At 37.4% G+C, this 16,975-nt stretch overlaps 1 protein-coding gene across 1 annotated transcript in view; it reads left to right on the forward strand.

The window, feature by feature from the left end:
• The window catches only part of SIM1 (SIM bHLH transcription factor 1), a 48,540-nt gene extending 34,089 nt beyond the window's left edge, over window positions 1-14,451 (forward strand). The window contains 2 exon segments of the mRNA XM_005429564.2: window positions 6,932-7,337; window positions 9,920-14,451. Of these exon segments, the coding sequence (XP_005429621.1) occupies window positions 6,932-7,337; window positions 9,920-10,650 (1,137 nt within the window). The 3' untranslated portion in view covers window positions 10,651-14,451.
• The last annotated feature ends 2,524 nt before the right edge of the window (window positions 14,452-16,975 follow it).

Consider the following 16,975-nt stretch of genomic DNA (forward strand, 5'->3'; position numbering starts at 1 on the left):
GTCTTGATGAGGGAAAGCAGTCAGCCAACTCAGTGAATTGGAAGAAGAAAATGCGTACTTTTCTGTGTGTAAAGCTTTGACAGGAAGAAAACAGTAGGAGGTGGTCATTTGCATCAGTAGATTTTAATTTCCCAGATTTCATTTTCAAGTCTAAGTTGTAAGGAACATGTCCCAGCTTGGAGAATGGACCAGACTCAATTGGGTCTTTTAACTGAAATTTACCCAATAAGTTTATGCAACTGATTTCGGCAGGTAATGTCACAGCACTTTTATCCTTACACTATCAAACTTTTAGCTCAAAAAGCATGTTTGTTTAAATAACTGTGATCTTTACTAATGATACAAGTCCTACTGCACTTATGCCTCTACATAAGAGGATATAAATGGATATATAAACAAACTGGATATAAACTATGCATTCAAGATGTAAGATTGAAGAACTATGTATTTTTTAAAAAGTCCAATATTTAGTAGAATATTTAAAGAACCTCAGTATTTCACTGATAATGACCTTATTAACTACAGTTTCTTTGCAGGTGCAATGTTTTCTGAATGCACCTCTAAGAGAGGTCCAATGTAATCCCAAATATCTACATCACTTCCTTCTTTTTCCTTCTTTTTCCTCTTAAAAGTACCAAGGATAAGAATTTCAGTTAAATAACATCTGCTTTTGGCACAGGAAGTATTTTACTGAGCACCTAGATATGAATTCCTAATTTTAAGAATCTAACATTTGTCAGAGGTTATTATAGCTCACTTGTTCATGCTTGTCATGGTTGTTAAAAAAAGCCTTTTTCTTGAATGCACTACATCATTGTAACAATTGTAATCAGTTTAAAAGAACTGGGGAAGATACATACAAATAATTCTAAATTCAATTTTTATTACTATCTTTGATATATTGTAATTACATTTCATCTTTCCTTATACAGTCCTTTCCAAAGTATTCATTTGCTAGCAGGACAATCCCAGCTGATGGCTGTTATCCTTCCATCTATCTGATTTCTAAAAGTATGACCTCCTTATTCTTTCTGTCACCAGAGAAAAATACTGAATGAGCAGTGCAGCATTGTGGTTTATCAGGGACTGTTGTATGCTTTTGGTTTATCAGGGATTGTTGTATGAAAGCCCAGGGTGCTTAGTCTCCACTTTCACTTTGCATCCTCATTACCAGCTGCCTGATATTAAAGTCACATATTTCATCATTCAAAAAGAAGCAGCCATGTTAGTTGCCAGTATCTTGAAAAATGGTCGTGCCATTCATTGCAGCCCATCACCACAAGTAATGCTGGCAGCTTGGCTTTGCCCCTCTGTCATCCTTCTCCACCACTGAATAAACTGTTGAAAGACTAAGAGAAGCTGCTGTGAAGAACATGCAGCAGGTGGTACAGCCTGTGTCCCTCAGTCTCCTGCCCATGTAATTTGCCAGACAGTAGAGGAGAATTAGAGTGTGACTTAAAAGTCACAGCTGAAGAGCGAGGTCACGGGTTTTGGCTTACACAGGAGCCTGAACTGTGGTGAGGAAAAGAAGCAGGAAGTTTATTAGCAAAATAATGGCAGTGGGCAAAGTACTTCTTAAAGTCAAGGACACTTACAGGATTTCAAATCTACATAATTTCTTTCCCATTTTCCCCCTTTCCTTTTCTCTTGATCCCTTACGATTTACTTTGCTTCTCTCTTGAAGAGAAAAAGAAATCATATGCTTTAGTGGGTGCTGGCTCAGGATCCTTCACCTTGGCAGCTGTGTGTCCCTAAGATAGGTACATGAGATGTGAACAGTATGAAAATTATACTAATTGATTTCAGCTGAATCTTTACTACTAGGGCAAAAAGTGGGTGTTTCGGTCATCTGAGACAGTGTTGATGTTTTTCCCTCAATTCTTATGCAAAAGCAAACATAGCATAATGTGGGTCTTGCAGACTCTTAAGTGAAACTGAGTTCATTGAACTGGAGGCATTGGTCAGCATCTGATTAACACGGTGCGCTGTTTGTACACTGGGCTAGTGGGTTCTGTGAAACCAGCCTAAGGCAGGGGAAGGGCAAGCAGAGAGGAGAGCAACCCAAAATTCATGGCCCAGCTGCAGAATTTTCTCAGAGAGTCTGAAGAGCTCTTTTCTAGTCCTGTCCCACCAGAGAGGTGCAGAGCTGAAAGAGATCGGGGCAAAAAAAGCCAAAAAGGCAGATGAAGATTTGATGGATATTTGCAGAAAAAGGAAATCATGAGTTGGTGAAAAGATGCCTGTAGTCTTTCCCCACAACATCATCATCATCATTATCATCATTGTGAGGGCCTCCCAAAATCTAGCCCTGCACCTTTGTGCTCCCATAAACTAGCCCAAGACCTCATTAATTCCATACGCAGGCAATAGCAGCAAGACTGGAAAAACATTTTAATTATGATCATCTGAACTGCTTTGGAGTTTAATGCCCCATTAATGATGATTGTATAAAACAATGTTTAACTTGCTTGTTGTCTGCCTGCTCTGGAAATGTTTCATGGTGAGATCTGGATAAATGTTTATTGCTTCATATCTCATCTTAGTTCTTGGATAAAGATTTTATATATAAATATATATATATATATGTATATAATGAAAACACGCATACAAGTAAGGATGTACCCAAGAGCTGTTGGATGGAGGTATAGGTATATATTAATAGGTAGGTACATAGGTGTATATATTAATGCATCAGATCTCAGAAATACATTAATTTTATATCTCCTTTAGATGGATTTGGATTAATTCTGCAATTCATCACTATTTGGGCTTATCACCGAATGGAGTAAAGATAACAGAATCAGGCAGAATTCTAGCCAGCCTGGCTTTCGTTTTGTTTTAATTTCTTCCTGTAGCCTAAAGCTTTGGCAACTTTTAGTGTGTTCAAAAGCAAAGCAAACCCCTCTTTTTATAGTAAACATAACTCCTGGTCTGGTGAAGAGTCACCAGCAGTGGGGGTTATTTTAATGGACATGCTGTATTACTTTAATCTAAGCCTTTCACCATCTGTTGTGCCTATAATAGTGAATGCGAAAAGAGCATATTTTTCATTTCAGGATTACATTAGTAAAATGTAAGATAAAAGTGATTTAAATCATGCATATGTTCTTAGTACAATGCAGCCTGCATCTGTGATGTTTTTTTCCTCATGGTTCAGACACAAATCAAGAGAAAAGCTGTTAATGCTGATGTAGTGAAAGTTTTTCATGGAAAAGAGGGCTCTGTGAGGGTTTCACCATATATTTAATGTTTATAATGATAAAAGCCTGAGTAGGCTGCCAGAAAATTGTATATCTATAGTATCTGTTGTTTGAACATCTGGGGTGGCATGTAGAGCAGGCTGATGTTGCTGTGTATGACAGGACAAGTCCTCAGGCCAGTGAGACACCTGTAGGAATAGAAAGGCAGGCAAAAGAAAATCACACGAGAAATATTAAATTGTCTACTGACCTAATACACTTCCATGGGCTCTCATGAAGTAAGTTTCTTTAGACATGGAATTTATATCTTCCTATTTCCTTATCTCTTTAGCCCTCCTGAAGTTTTTCCTCGAACGAAATTGCATCAATGATGGCCTGCAGTCCTTTTCTTTGTCAGTGCTAATCCTGCTGGTGTGCTCTCACTTTGATTGTACACTGGATTACCACTCTGGAATACATTTCTAATTTTCAGAGGTGACAATTCAGGTTCCAGGGACCAGCTGGAGGACCATTTAATTTATGTTTTGTTATTTTTTTATGCCAGATGACAATTCAGAAATCACCTGAAGGGAATTCAGATGTTGCCAGTTTGAAGTTCTTTATCACTATCTACTGATTAAATTTTGTCAAAAACTCAAAAGTAATAAATTAGTTTTGCCTTCTGACTCCTGATAGTAGTCAGAGAATAGAAATTAGCAGAAAATAAAGTGTTTCTTCTGAGACATGACTGAGATTGAAAAAAAACCCAACTGATTTTAATTTACCATAATTTTCATTAAATCGTATTTAATTTTTTATGGGTCTTTCATCACTTGACATATGGGAGCCTAATTCTGACTTGAGAGATAGTGTTTCCACTCCCATTTCAGTAAAGCAATATCTTTGATCACCCTTTCATGTCTCCCCCATCAACATGTCACACATGCCCATATTTGAAGTATCCACCTGTCAACATCAGATTCCCAGAAGAGGCAGTGGTTGGACTGCAGCAGTGGAGGCAGCCTGAGGATGCCAAATAGAGATGTGGCTGGCTTTAAAGGGAATTAGACATATTTTTGCCCTGTGTATGCTTATGTTGCACCTTAGGAGTAAATACTCATATCAAACCTTGGCAGAAAATGTGGACCACAAGCAATTGACTGTATTAATTTAATTCTGTCCGTTGCCCAGCACCTGCCACGGGCCAGATCTCAAATAATCTTAGTTCATATCAAGTAGGAAGAAGATGGGTCAAGTATTGTTGGTCTTGATACATGGTTATATGACATCACACAGTGTATTTCTGAGATACTAGATAAAAAACCTATGAGATAATTTCCCTTTTTTAAGAGAAGTGCACAAAGGCCTTTTGTGATTAGGTTCGAGATAAAAGCAGAAATTGCACAACTTTTCAATTAAATGAGGATATTCCCTTCAAGAGAAGCTATGTTGGACACTGAAGTGTCCTTAAAAAAAAAGAGAACTAATAGAAGAATATCTAGTAGAGATAGGGCAGGAAATTAGAAGTTTTTCGTTTGAAAGATTCTCTGGCATTTATTATCATCATAAATGGTCCAAAAAAGAAATTTCATTATAATATTATTGGAAATTAATTTTCCTTGTCCTTCTCATGAAAGAAATACATACTAGGAGTTTTATTTTTAGTAAGAAAATAAATGAACTTTTGACTTTTCTTTGTATTTAGGCTTATGCTGTATAATATTTCTGCTTAATTTTTAAAATTAAAAAAATCTGGTTTATACAAGTCAAATTCAAACAGAGCATTAAAAACAGTTCTGAAATTAAAAAGAGATTAAAATGTATTTTCTTCTTTTTTTGATTTTTCTTCCTAAATAAAATTTAGTAACTATTAATCTTGTTAATAATTCCTAATTTTTTTAATTGGAAACTTAATCACATTTTTTGTAAACAAGCTTACAGTAATTTTTGTTTTGTAAAAAAGCTTACAATATGTTTTTGTAAAAAAGCTTACAGTAATTCAGCTGTTATTTGTGAAGGTGTCTTTGTGATTAAGCAGTTTGTAAATGTTAGGTCTGAAAGGATAATAGAAGAGACAGATGCTCCATTTGATGAAAATAACATTGTGGTGACTGAACAAAGTTCCTAGTTAGTGTATGTTGAGTAACTGGCATTTAAAAGCGCTCTTTTGTGGCTCTGTAACTATCTAACCTTCATGAAAATTCATGTTTTTCCTTTCATGTCTAAACCTTTGTGATGAGTATGGTGGCACTAACTTTCTGACCTCCTCCATGTCTACTGGTAGGCTTGTTGCCTGTGGGTATTCTTCTGACAACTAATAACAAAATATAGTTGACTTCTTCAAAGCCATGACCCTTTCTTTGTTTCCTTTAAATAATCTATCATGTTCACAACCTAAACAGTATTCATAAATATAAACTAGAATACTGAAGCAATGCCCAATTAAATGCCAAAAAACTCTACTGATGTTGCACACATGGTTTAGGTTTTTCTGAGTCAAACATCTGGTAAGTACTTTCGATTGGTAAGTGCATAAAACCTTGATCCTGGCTGATAATGAGGAGTTTCATAGCAACTTAATCTAATGAAAAGGAAGGTAACCTTATGTTAGGCCTATTAAAAGAAAAGGCAGAGTAGACATATGGAAGGTGAGTGATGGAATGGGAGAATTCCAAGGTTTCATGTTGTAATACATTGATTTGTGACATGAGTGTGCAGTGCTGAAGAGGTGAACATGTACAGCTTTGGTCTCATCCCAGCCCATAATCATGGGTGAAATTGATTTAAAAATGTTCCGTGAAGTTTGACAGTTCCAATAAATAAAAAGATTTAAAAATGAGATAGCTAAATCCTAGGGGGTTTAATAAACATTCTTTTCCTTTCCCAAAAGGTATCTAAAAGTTGGAAGCATATGAATATGAATATCTAGAAATCTGTGACATTTAACTTAACCCTTACTTCTCTCTAAACAAATGCTTATGTTCCTGTCCTGACGAATTTTCCAACAACCTACTAGTTGCTTTTCTGTGTTGGGAGGGTCCTGCTTTAGTGAGGGCAGACAATGCTGACTCTGCCCGCTTTGGTTAGCACTCACCTTTACTGGCAAATAGTTTCTGGATTTCCCTTGTTCACATACTGCAATAGAGCTGGGATTTTTAGCTTCCTACCTATCTGCCATCACTTTTGGTGGTGCCAACTTTTCCTTCCTAATAAGAGGAAGTAAGTCCAAAGATACAACTCCAAGTAAGAAAAAAAATATCAACAAACAAAATATGAGAAAAAGAGAGTGAACCCTTAGAAAAAATCCTTCAAATACATTCGGTTTCAATTTGACATGTGAGAGTGCTCCAGGAGCAGTGTTATTTCAGTCCCTTTTGGAAGTGTTTTGCTGAAGTGCATTGGAGCACCTTGGCTGAGCATAAGCACAGCTTTCAAAGCAACAAGAAAAACCTGGACATACTAAAAATATATTGAATTGCAACATTGATGTTTCTGAGCCTAATATTACACATCATAAAGGAGATGGCTATTAAGGGCCAACATGGGATGTTTTAGATTTTCATGAGGTCTGTCCTGTCATCTGCAAGCTCATTACAGAGTGTTGTACAGGAAAGGACCAGGAGCCCAATCAGAAGGTGCAGACACGCTCACAAAAAACACACTGTCACATACACACTTTGCCTCCCCAGTGCAGTTACGTGCAGATTTCACCCAGGTGTGGTAATTCCCATGCTGCTTCTCCTGTTTTGCAGTATTCCGGATTTCACACGGAGAGATCCGAGTCTGACCATGAGAGCCAGTGGGGTGGGAGCCCCCTGACCGACACGGCTTCCCCACAGCTCCTGGAGCCCGCGGACAGAGCGAGCTCCCAGCACCACGACGTCTCCTGTGCCTACAGACAGTACTCAGACCGCAGCGCGCTCTGCTACGGTTTTGCGCTGGACCACTCCAGGCTGGCTGATGACAGGCATTTCCACACTCAGGCCTGTGAGGGAGGCAGATGCGAAGCTGGCCGGTATTTCCTTGGCACGCCGCAGCCGGGAAGGGAGAGCTGGTGGGGCTCTCGCTCAGCCTTGCCTCTGACTAAGTCGTCCCCCGAGAGCAGAGAAGCATATGAGAACAGTATGCCCCACATAACGTCAGTGCACAGGATTCATGGTAAGACATAACAAGGATTTGCAGAAGCGACAGCATCTCGGCTAAAGGAGTAGAACAGAGAGACACAGCTGTTTATGTGAAAGATGGAAAATGAGATGCTTTTGGTGTATGTTCTTGTCTCAGAGATCACATTTGTGGAGATGATACTTAAAATTCAAACTGAGCTGAATTTTATAGTCTGGTTTATATGAAAAAAAATACAGTTTTGTTGTATTTTCATTGTCAATTAAGGTGGAAACATGTGACTGAGGAGATTTTATGCGTGATCTTAAAAATATAAACAAAATAATCCACTTGATAGAAAAGTGGTTTTTATTGGACTTGGGATCAAGATACTTCAGATAGAATATATTTAGCAAAAAATTATAGGTAAATCCAAGCTAAAAATTAAAAAATCTTGAAAGCTGTTGGAGAAACTGCTCTCCGAGTGACTTTTTCCCCTACTGGTTATTACTAGATTCTGTATGATTTGATATTTATTTAAAGTTGGCTATTGAAATTGACAGTTGTTTTTTGCTTCAGACATTTATCCTCAGTGATAATTTTTAGCCAATTTAATCTCTCCATCCTTTCAGCACCAAGCCTGAAATTTAGTTTAGTTTCTGCATTAGCACATTTTCAGACACTGTAGCTAATAAAAAAGCCACAGTGAAAGCCTGATACTGGGTTTGGAAAAGTCCAAAGGTCCTTGGTTTTAAAATTATAGGCTTAGTCTTGGAAGACAGTAACAGGCCCTAAGGTCAGAATTCAAGGTTTTAAGGATGGATGCAACATTAAAAAAAAAAAAGTTTTTCCACAAAAGAATCTATCAAAATAAATGTTGCCTCTAAAGAATTCATAAAAGCAGATTACATTAATACTTATCCATTCATCTGCAGAACAAGGCTTTGTAAACAAAATGAGCTGCTCTGTTTTGCTCCAATCTGAGGAAAATTATGTTGAGATTAGAAAAAATTATTAAATAGCAAGTTCCAGGAAATACAACCAGAGGAAAAACCAGAAAATTTTGCTGATGAGAACTGTTCTCCACTTTTCCTGTGAGAACATGCCTCCTTCCTTGTGTCTGTTCTGTTCTTCTGCCCTATTTGTGTTTTTCTAGCTTTTTCTTCTCAAAAAAAAGAGAATCTAGCAAATTATGATAATTTGCTGGCAAATTTTATGCATGATAATTCTTGCTGAACACAGAAATATCATAGTGAGGTACAAATGGAAAAGTGTTAGATACTAATTCCATATCTTTATCAAGAATAATTAACCCAAATGGAAAACATAATTTGGTTTTAGTGTGTTGTTTGGCTTTGCTGAAATTTCAGATGCTGCAGGTTTCTTTTGTCGATTTTTTTTTTATGTCAAGATTTACGCTTTTCAGTAGGTCTTCAGGCTTCACGTAGCTTGGGGGAAAAATCTGACTAGCCCTGGCATTTTGGGTCCAGCTCTTAAGAGGATGTGAAGGATAAATTCATGTCCATGATACACTGATTTTTCTAGTGAACTCTGCAATGCAGTGGTATTGGTCTGCAACCCAAACAGATCTGTATACCTTGACTCAACACAAAACAGGGGGAACTTCATGTGCTAGTCTGAAAATGGGTTTGCTTTGAGGAGTACTGTCATCCAACCCAAAGTGTTCATCCCCGAAGAGGACTTCGTGTGTGCCAAGGCAGAGGTGTCAATAAGTAACACGTGCAAGTCCCACACAGACCCTCCTGCAGGAATGTGTCTCAGCAAATCAAGATCTTTATCATAATGTTGACCATTCAGGTTTTGGGGCCGCTCACTTTCTTTCTGGTGAGGACTGACAGGTGTGATTCTGTCCTTTCAGCTACTTGCAAGCTGAACACCTTCTCTGATATGTATACGTGCCTTATTTTTTAAAGAGAGGTAGGAATGACATAATATTTTCCCATTTCAAATGCAAATATTTATGCATGGGGATATGACATGACATTTTTACAGGGTCTCTGTCTAACAGCTATGGGTCCTTGAGCTTTTGAAGAAGAGTTCCCTTACCACTTGTGGTTATTTATTGTTGTGTATCCTGCATCAAGTCTCAACTTAACCATGAGCTATTTCTCAATGCTGTCTCTGTTTTAGCTCCTGGAAAGGCTGGAATGTTGTACATTTGTAATTCCCTGAGATTTTTATTTTTACTATGGCCCAAATTCACTCAGATCTTGTTGATGCAAAGAGGTAGTAAGGGGCCAGGGGCCTGAACACTGGCATTGAGGACACTTTGACATGCCTTAGGATACCCTGCCTGGCCTCTAGCTGCTCCAAAAGAGTTGCTTTAGAGTTGCTTCTATACCTGCAGGGCTTATGCAGGTACTTGGCTACTCGAGAGTGTATCAGGTGGCACCAGATACCTGTGTTGAGGTGCTTCGATCTCTTTGTATATTTTCAGCTGTGTTGCTTGTTTCAAGTGGAGACTCTGGAAACTAGTTTGTCACTGAAGAGCAAGGGGTCTTTTTTGCTGACTGTTATGACCCGCCTCTGACTTGATTTTCTGCATGTGAAATTACGTTAAGATTACATGTTCAAGATCACTTAAACCTCAGTGCTTGTCTCCTTTCTCTCTTTCCTAGGAAGAGGACACTGGGATGAGGACAGTGTTGTTAGCTCACCTGATCCTGGCTCTGCCAGCGAGTCCAGCGACCGATACCGTACCGAGCAGTATCAGAACAGTCCGCATGAGCCCAGCAAAATTGAAACTCTCATTAGAGCCACCCAGCAAATGATTAAAGAAGAAGAAAACAGGCTACAGCTGCGGAAAACCACTCCTGACCCACTGGTTTCCATTAATGGCACAGGGAAGAAGCACGCTATCTGTTTTGCAAGCTACCCTCAGCAGCAGCTGGCAGCGGACGTCTGCCGTGTGCCAACAGTTGCCAACACTCCTCCCTGTGAACATATCCAGCAGCGGGATGGAAAGATCATGAGCCCGCATGAAAATGACTACGACAACAGCCCCACTACACTGTCTAGGATAAGCAGCCCCAGTTCTGATCGAATATCAAAATCTAGTTTGGTACTTGCTAAAGACTACCTGCATTCAGACATGTCCCCTCACCAAACCCAAGGAGACCACCCAGCAGCCTCTCCAAATTATTACAGCTCCCACAGGCAGTACTTTGATAAGCATGCTTACACACTAACTGGATATGCCCTGGAGCATCTATATGACAGTGAAACAATTAGAAACTATTCACTAGGCTGTAATGGATCCCACTTTGATGTGACTTCTCACTTAAGGATGCAGCAAGATCCAGCACAAGGACACAAGGGAACATCTGTTATAATAACCAATGGAAGCTGACAATTTTTTTTCTAAAAACTTTCGCGCTTTAAAAAATAACCTTTGAGCTCTAATTGGAAGATATTCTATGTTTTCATGCCCTTGTCCTTACCAGCATTTCCCATACCACAGTGCACTAGAAAGAAGAACCTAAGGTTTGGGGGGATAAGTTAGTTAAAACACATTACTTAAGGAAAATAACAAATGCACTGGCATGCATGGTTAGAGTAAATGGCGTTCAATGCAAAGTTGGTTCCATGCATGCTGAGAAGGATAGAAGAGGTTCAGGCAGGGAGTACCTGTGGCAGAGCAGTTTATCCACATTGTGTAAGAGGTGTTGTTTGGAAACACTGCCAAGGGCAGATCTTCTGAACTGCATAGGTACCAGGCAACAGAACTGCAATGCACTCTTTTTACACAGGAAGCTGGGATATGTTCCTTCAAAATACACAACAAAATGTGTACTTTTGGTGATTTGTTTACTCCCCAAAGGCCAAGAATGTTATGCTGCTGTATGGTATAAAACATCCGTGGCTGACCAATATAAGATCAAAAAGGGGAGAAAGAAGAGAGAACTCCTCGAATTGTTGTGTCCTTGTGTACTCACAAACATAGCTATTTACATATGCTTGATTTGAAAAGAGTCCTTATGATTAGTATGGTCAAATGTTTACCTCTATTGTATTAAAAGGAAAGGAGTGTTCTCACTGTAGTTTTGAGAAACGCAAAGAGCTTGCTTGTCTTGCTGTAGAGATGAGAGATTGTTCTCTTGTTTTTGAAAGGTTGCCCGTGGTGGCTAGTGGAGTGAAACAGAAGAAAATTGCCTGGAGAAACAGGTAGAATAGACTGGAATTAGGAGTGGTCCAAGGTAAACACTTAACCCTGTAGCTAAGTATGCCATTTAGTAATAATTATAAAATAAGGAAAAGTGGCTGAATAATTAAGAATTAATTTAAAACACAGAAGGAACTCAATAGAATCATAGAAATATTGCTGTAAAATACAAATGCAGTTGCATAAATGTAAAAATACATGAGTCAAGAATAGGTAAAAACTCTTTGGCAGTTTGTCTAACTTCTTATAAAGTTTTGGAGTAAATTAAGAGAGTACAGAGTATCATAACTACTCTGTCTGAAACTCAGTGAAGTAACAGGCATGACCTTGATAAAGAAATATAAATTCTCTTTTTGATTGCAGCAGATAATGAATATCAGAAAATATTTTGGATATTAAAATCAGCCATATGTACATTAAAAAAGTAGAGGGAAATCAGTGTTCCAAGGAATTAAATTGCATTAAGAATGGTGGTATTATCAAGGCCAGTCCTGGAGTTATACAAGACATCAAAAGAGGCAGAGGAACTTTTTTAACATTTTTAATAACCTCATGAACAAAGAGACTGATTAATTGGAAAAGAATAAATGCAAACATATGCTAAAAATGTAAAATAGGGCATTTGTAGTCACAATTGCTAGAGCCGTCCTTTTTTGTATGGCATTTATATGGTCCCAAAGTTGGGGGCAACAGGAGGGACCACTGCTCCCTCTTATGCCAATGTGGAGGAAAGGGGACCTGAGGTGGTTGCTAAAATGAGATTAGCTCTAAGACTAGCTTAATTTGTAACATTCAGAAGCTCAACATATGGGACTGAGTCATCAATGGGACTAAATATAAACCAGCATGCTATGGGTGGGTTAAAAATACTGTTTCCAAATAAAACTAATCAGAAGCAAAAGCTAAATAATAACATTATAAACCACGTAAGTAGAGACGTACTTGAAAGCAGAGGAAATTACCTCTCTGAACTTGGAATACTGTGTAGAGTCCTGATCACTCCAAAGCAGATTGTGAATCTTGAATTGAGTAGTACCTTACTCCATAAGCAACCTTTGTTGACTGCAGTGTGATTGCTCCTGGTGAAATGCGCGTTGGACACAAGGGAGAACAACACAGTCTGGTCTTTATTATCTAAACCTCGTAACAAAAAAGGTGGAGCAGAGCTCAGCAAAAGATAAAGAGAATGAAAGATCTAATAAAAGCTTTAAATAAACTTGGTCTGTCATCTTTGTAAGGGAAAGGAGTAAGGGGTAATGTCACTGATGTGCACCAAACTCTGCACAGAGGAGAGATAAATAATGATCTAAAACTATTTGAACTAGTGGCAGAAATGAGGGACAGGGCACTGAATGATAGCAAAGGCAAAATGAGAACAAAATTATTTGGCAAGAAGTTAATTTGATTCATTGCCAAATGGATAATGAAGGTCAAAAAGAGAAGCAGATAGCGATTTGTTTGTTTATTTTAAGATAAAAACAAGGCAAATAATTGAGGGGAAGAAAAACGTTGACAACTGTTAACTCAGAACAAGAAATGGACCAAAATGGACTTCTTTCAGCCCAATAATTGTATATATTCCTAAAGCATAGGAATAAGAAATTATTTTTGATAAATTTAGTTCTGGATACATATTTATTTCACTTGTTCCTATGAATGATATGAATAAACTTGTACTTGGAGTCTCCTTTTACAGTATTAAAATACAATTTGCAAAGCGAATTGGAATAGAGGTACATAGTATCACACTATTCCTACAAGTACATATAAAATCACACCTAAGTGTCAATATTACTTTGTATTTCAAAAGAGTCTCCTAAACTGTTTGAATGAATGGGGTTTTCTCAGCACTCAAATTTCTTGGGATCACAAAACACTCTTGCTATCAAGCTTTTAGTTAGAAGGCAACGGAGTTCTGCAGACCAGCTGCAGTTCCCTGGCTGTGGTCTAATGGCCACAAGTGGCCAGGAAACCACATTTTGGTGACTGCTGCATTTGCATTCTGACAGGCACCCTTGGAAAACAGAAGACTTATAAGACCAACAGGCACAGCATAAGATGCTACAGGACTTCACCTAGGAAAAGAGGCCTGTGTGCTATGCAATAAAAGTCCCCCATCCTTATTTACAGTGATCCCAAGACTGTAGTTATTTATTCATATTTTCAATAGCTCTAGTCCACTACAAAGGCAAAAAAATGCACTGTAATGAATGGAATAAATCAGTAGAGATGTCTCTACATCCAGCCATGTTGTGCTACAAGCAAAGGCTGAAGCTCTCTCTCCTCATGGAATTCCAGCAACTGGCAGTCCTTAGCGCTTCAGTATAGTATGCTGGAGATGGATGTCTTTTGTCAGCTTGTTTGCTAACCTGCTTCTTTAGATAGCCAGGAATTTCTTCTTAATTGACAGAAAGCATTGAGTTTTGCAAACATAGACTCTGCATGCTTCATGCTACATGAAAGCAAGTCTGCAATCTTAATTATAGTATATAATATCACTGCAGCTCATATTACATGTGCTTTTCAATATGGTATAAAGCTTTTTTTTTTCCATTATATATTTATGTAATTCAAATTTTCATTTAGTATCCTTCAAGGATATCATCTCTTTTTTATCTTTCTTCCTTTTCCAAATCAGATGGGAAGAAATATCTTGCAAAATTGAAAAATGCACGGCATTTGAAGCAAACAAGTTTCAAATGTATCACATTAGCTAAAGGTTATAATTTTAAATAAGGTATGTATGTTGTGTTTTGGAATAGAAACAATATAAATTGCTGTATTGCATCATTTCTCTAATATTATACTGGTTTTCTATTAACACAAAATTAATATTTTGCAACTACTGCAAATACAGAGTGACCACAGCTCTTTCAAACAATTTCTTATTGATGTCAGTGGATGGTGCATTATGGTTTTTGTGCATTACAATCTTAGTACATCTCTTTTGTTTAATGAAATAAAAAAACCCCTAGTCTTTACATGAAATCTCACCCCATGGGCATAGAGTTTGTTATTCTGGACAAATTTGCAAAGCAATTCTTAAATTGAAGGAAGAACCTTACTCAGCAATTTGTCCCATTTATTCAAATGGGGATATTTGTGGAGTAAGGTGCTACTTAGCATGTGCAAGGGAATGAAAGCTGACTTTTGATAATAGGTTTGAGGGTTGTTTTGTAATTTTTTTTTCCTTAAATCTCAAGATGTGAGTATGGAACTATGGAAGATAATAACTCTAACGGCTGTGTTTCTATAAAAGAGGTTATTTATGTTCTGAAAAAGTGAGTGCATCTCTCCTAGCTGAAGAGCCCCAAAAGTATTTCTTCAGCTTTAAAAATGTCTTCTGTTGATCTGTCTGCAATTTTGCTGTGGGTTACACAGTGAAATTCTGCTCTTTTAAAGTCCTTTAATCACTGTTATCTGAATCTCATTTTTGTCTCTACACATGCAGCATTTACTCATTAATGTGCCTAAGTATGTTAACCACCATATGTTCATTTATGTGAGCATGCTGAGTGAGTTGGAAAAAATAAAAGGTGGCATATTATTTCTGGGAAAGGCACAGCCACCCCAGAAAATCAGCCTGGATGTTCCAAAGGTCAGAAAACCTCCCAGCCATGGAACAAAGCTGTGTCATATGCGTTGGTTTCAGACCTTCTGCATACAAACCTGTATGTAATGGGGATTACAGCACACAGTTCCAGGATTAGACCTAGCTATGTCTATTTTAAGGTGGTAGTTAATGTCTGGCAGCAAATGGATTCAGGCCCTGCTCTTTCCTTGAGTTGCAAGTTTACTTAAAGCACCTAAGAGCCTTAAGGCAATACAGGCTTTGTTATTAGGAACAATGGTGGATGAACATGCTTTCCTGTAGGTATACGGGCTTAACTCCAGAGAGCTCCACAGTGTGGAGCATAAACTATTTTATTTATTTGCAGTTAGTATTGATGGTTAAATATTTCAGCTGGGTGCACTGATAAGCAAAAAAAAAAAAAAAAAACCAACAAAAAAAAACCAACAACAAAACAAAACCAACAACAACAACAACAACAACAAAAAAGCAGATAAAAAACCCCCCAGATTTCTGTAACCCTTCAGTTTGGTGTTTTGAAAGTCTTCTAGAGGTATAGCTGAGGATTTAGCTGTTATTTTGAAGACCAGAAAAATGAAATAATCCTCTGTTCAAAACAGTGAGAGAACTAGTGTGATTCAATTTCACATTTCCTAAGGGCATTTATTAATTAAAAAAACCAAAATGCTGTGAGGTTAAACTTCACTGCAGCATTTAGCTTATGTATACAAGAATTCTGTAGATAAATCTGGCTCTAAGCTTTTAGGAATACATCCCTTTTTGAAAAGAGTTAATTTATGGCTCCACCTATAAAGCTGTATTTGAAAGGAAAGATCAAATATAGGATGAAAAAAGATTTTTTTTCCTGGTTGCATTCCCTATTTAACTCCCCTCTCACACAAATTTCTCAATCTTTCCTATTGTTCTAGGATTCCAAATGTCATTTTAAACATTTTTATTTATTGCAATTTGGACTGCATTTATTATTTTCCTTTTCAGCTACTGATACATTGGGAAGTTTCAAAGTGCAAGAAACAATCTTTTTCACACAATACAAAATGTTGGCACCTTTACATTCCAAGGAAATAAAGTCAATGAGAAAAAGTATGTTTAGGTCAGTGCAACTTTTTCCCAAGGTAAATATTTCAATGCATAAAATATACTAATCTAATAAAAAGAAAGCACTTGAGACATGATGAAGAATTTCATGTTTGCTTTAAACCAATGGTTACATTTAAGGACAAAAAGACACAGATTGCCAGTTTCAAATACCATGCTTTGCAATGTAAAGGGTCTAGTGACATTGTAGCATAACATCTGTAGTTTTCCTTTGGAATGTAATGTAGAAAATATAATTTAGTTATGTCAACAATATCTTGAAAGTGTTCCCATTTATAATTATTTATATTGTAAATAGCTTTCTGAAGTAAATTTGAAGTTAATGTGCATAAGATGTATTTATTATGTGAAGATTTTTTTTGTTTGTTTAAAATATAGCTACCAATATGCAATTTTTGTCTGTTTTTCTAGATTTTTAAACTAAAGATTATCCTATATTGTATACATTTTCAGGAATTTATTTTAATTAATGAGAGTATTTCCTAGCATTGGGAGGGGACAGGGTAAAGTAATTTATTTTGGTTCCTGTGAATCCTAAATGCTCCCTGAATCTTGAACGGAGTTTATCAACTATGAAGAGACACTGATAAGATACTGCTACCTCATTCAAGATGCCTCAATCTGCTCAAATACTATTCTTTAAGGAAGAACTTAATTAAGATTAATTATCTACTTTGTGAATCATCTTCCTTATTTTTTGAAGGCATCCTGAGGTACCCCTGTTCCTCAGCTAAATCAGCTTGCTGACTTGGAGCACGATGCCCATTGGGTGCTTAAAGCAGTGTGCTCAGAGAGCCGTGTTCTGACACGGGAACAGGTGAG

The sequence above is a fragment of the Geospiza fortis genome, unplaced genomic scaffold (genome assembly GCF_000277835.1).
Source record: "Geospiza fortis unplaced genomic scaffold, GeoFor_1.0 scaffold1628, whole genome shotgun sequence".
In the NCBI taxonomy this organism is placed as follows: domain Eukaryota; kingdom Metazoa; phylum Chordata; class Aves; order Passeriformes; family Thraupidae; genus Geospiza; species Geospiza fortis.